The 2,274-nt window shown below is 42.8% G+C and overlaps 1 protein-coding gene across 1 annotated transcript; it reads left to right on the top strand.

The window, feature by feature from the left end:
* The first annotated feature begins 776 nt into the window (after positions 1–776).
* fam110c (family with sequence similarity 110 member C) lies at positions 777–2,058 on the top strand. Its single transcript, XM_037685464.1, has one exon. It carries the CDS (start codon positions 1,030–1,032, stop codon positions 2,056–2,058), a length of 1,029 nt encoding a protein of 342 aa, XP_037541392.1. The 5' UTR covers positions 777–1,029.
* Positions 2,059–2,274: the final 216 nt, after the last annotated feature.

The raw sequence follows: 2,274 nt of genomic DNA, 5'->3' as shown, positions 1-2,274 counted from the left end.
CTGTCAATCTGTTATTAAAATATCTCATGAACCACTAGACAATTTCTATTGATTAGTCAGAAACCGATTAGGCGATCAGCTATGTGGGAAGGATAATGTGTTATTATGAGACAAATAAATGTAATATTCGCCTAAAACTGAGTGTTTGTAAGCATTAAAAGTATTGGTACTTTACACAGCTAGTAAAATCACCAGTCTTTCAGTAACTTTGAGTTTGTGTGTCTTGCTTCATGTGTGTTCCTCTATGGCACTCACTGAAACTGCCACACGAACTTTGAGGTCTCCATAAAAAGCTACTTAACAAACAGAAAAAACTAAAACTTGGTAAGATGTGTACTTTGGTAGATGTGTAACTTTGCAATACGAGGAGATTCAAAGCTATGTACAATTAACTTGACTGCCATGTCTTCGTGCGAGTTAGTTCGCATGTGGTGACCCCTGAAGGAGAGAGCAGCCAAATGAAGAAAAAATAAAAATAAAAAATTCTGATAAGTATCCATTGATTATCACTAAAATCTACAAGTCGTTGACGGTCCAGCATGACACACTATGGCTGATTCAAGAATGTGTAACTATTCATTGTGCAACATTTTTTCTCACAATAACGATGAGCCACATTTTCTGGGAAATACCTGAATAAACGGTATTAGAAGAAAGATGTGTCCTGAACCAGTTTTCCCTGAAGATAATATGAGGTTTGTCTTGTTGGAGGTTTGTCATGGAAAAAAAAAAAATCCTGCATTTCCTCATTAAGAAGGGGGCTGAAACAGTCTGCAGTAGTTTCAGCTTTCATTGTTCTCACTCGGGGTGGTATCAGGTGTACTTTGAACAGGCTTGTGTTTGGTTAAAACTAGCCTTGCGCAGGATGGGAGGGGTGAAGTGATATGTTAGAACAGACAAGGTGAAGTCTCCTGTTGGGATTCGTGCTCAGGCAGAGAGCGGGCTTGTATGGAATCCTCAGCTCTGACTCTGGACTACAAACTAAAAACTGTCTGGAAATAGTGGAGTTGATCTTTCCCCAAAGTAGGGATGGAGACGAAGCGCGAGGCTACAAAAATCCTTGTGAAGGGTCCCGAATATCTTCGAAAGCATATGGAACGGGAGAACGAGACAAAAGGACGCGTGAGTGCTGTAGAAAGGCTCGCTGCCAGCAAACCCAGTTACGTCAAAAGCCAGCAAGTGGTCAACTCAACGCAGGAGCCGATTATCAGTATTGGCTCAGCTTCTGTGAGTAGCAATGAGTCTTCAAACCGAAGCTTGAACCGTTGTGCAAATCCTGTCTTAGGAAGTAGCTCATCTGAGCATAAAGGTGTTGCGCAACCTTGCCTATTAGGGAAAGGGAATCGGCTCAGTTACAGAAAACGACAAGACTCACTTCTACTTTACAGACAAAAATGTGAATTACTCCAAGGGTCAGGAAATGACCAGAAACATCTTATGACTCATAAGTTGCTGCTCAGTTCTGTAAAGAAAGGTGTCCCATTATGTGAAGTCACTGACAAGGAATGTAAGACTGAAGGACCGCCGGAAAAAATTACCACACCTGGGGCGACAGCAAAGGAATGTGGCCTCCGTGTAGATGTTTCTGAGCCAGACAAAAGGTCAAATGGCACGTCAGAGGAATGTAGCAACCCAAGCAGTTATACTGGGACGACTGGAGGTTTCCTTGCAGTTCCTGAAATTGAGAGAAGGTCTGGAAACAGGGTTGGCCGGTCCCACTCCGACATCAGCTCCAGGTACTCCAAGAACTTTGCCGATTTCGATGCGTTTTTCAAGTTCTGCGGCCTGGACGGAGAGGTGATCGAGTCTCTGGGGAGGGAGAACTTCTCGGCTCGCTCGGACGAGATCGCTATAAACATTCGGAGTGTCAGCATCTCCACGTCAGACGACGGTTTCTCCAAGGGCAGCGGTGACAGTGACGGGCTGCTCGAGGATGAGTTGCTTAAAAAAACACATCAAGGAACATCGGTCATTGAGCGCAATGCTCGTATAATCAAATGGCTGTACAGCTGCAAAAATGCTGCAGAGACGGGAAAAAAGCTGCGAGAACTGGACTGATTGCTTGACAGGAGAGTTTGCTTTCCATTACATTACACTTTCTCAGCAATAAGCTACAAGTAGTTTAAAGGTGTTTTATTTTCTAGAAACACCGACTTTGAAGTCTGCCAAATCTATGAGACCAATTCAACTAAGATCTCCGAACAGAAATTAAAAGTTACTACTTTATACACAAACCACAATAAAATATCTTATGTCATGTATGTTATCTTAATG

This window comes from Nematolebias whitei, chromosome 12, assembly GCF_014905685.2.
Source record: "Nematolebias whitei isolate Nwh7 chromosome 12, NemWhi1, whole genome shotgun sequence".
NCBI lineage: Eukaryota > Metazoa > Chordata > Actinopteri > Cyprinodontiformes > Rivulidae > Nematolebias > Nematolebias whitei.
Note: the sequence above shows the minus strand (reverse complement) of the source record. Positions and strands in the feature narration are given on the sequence as shown.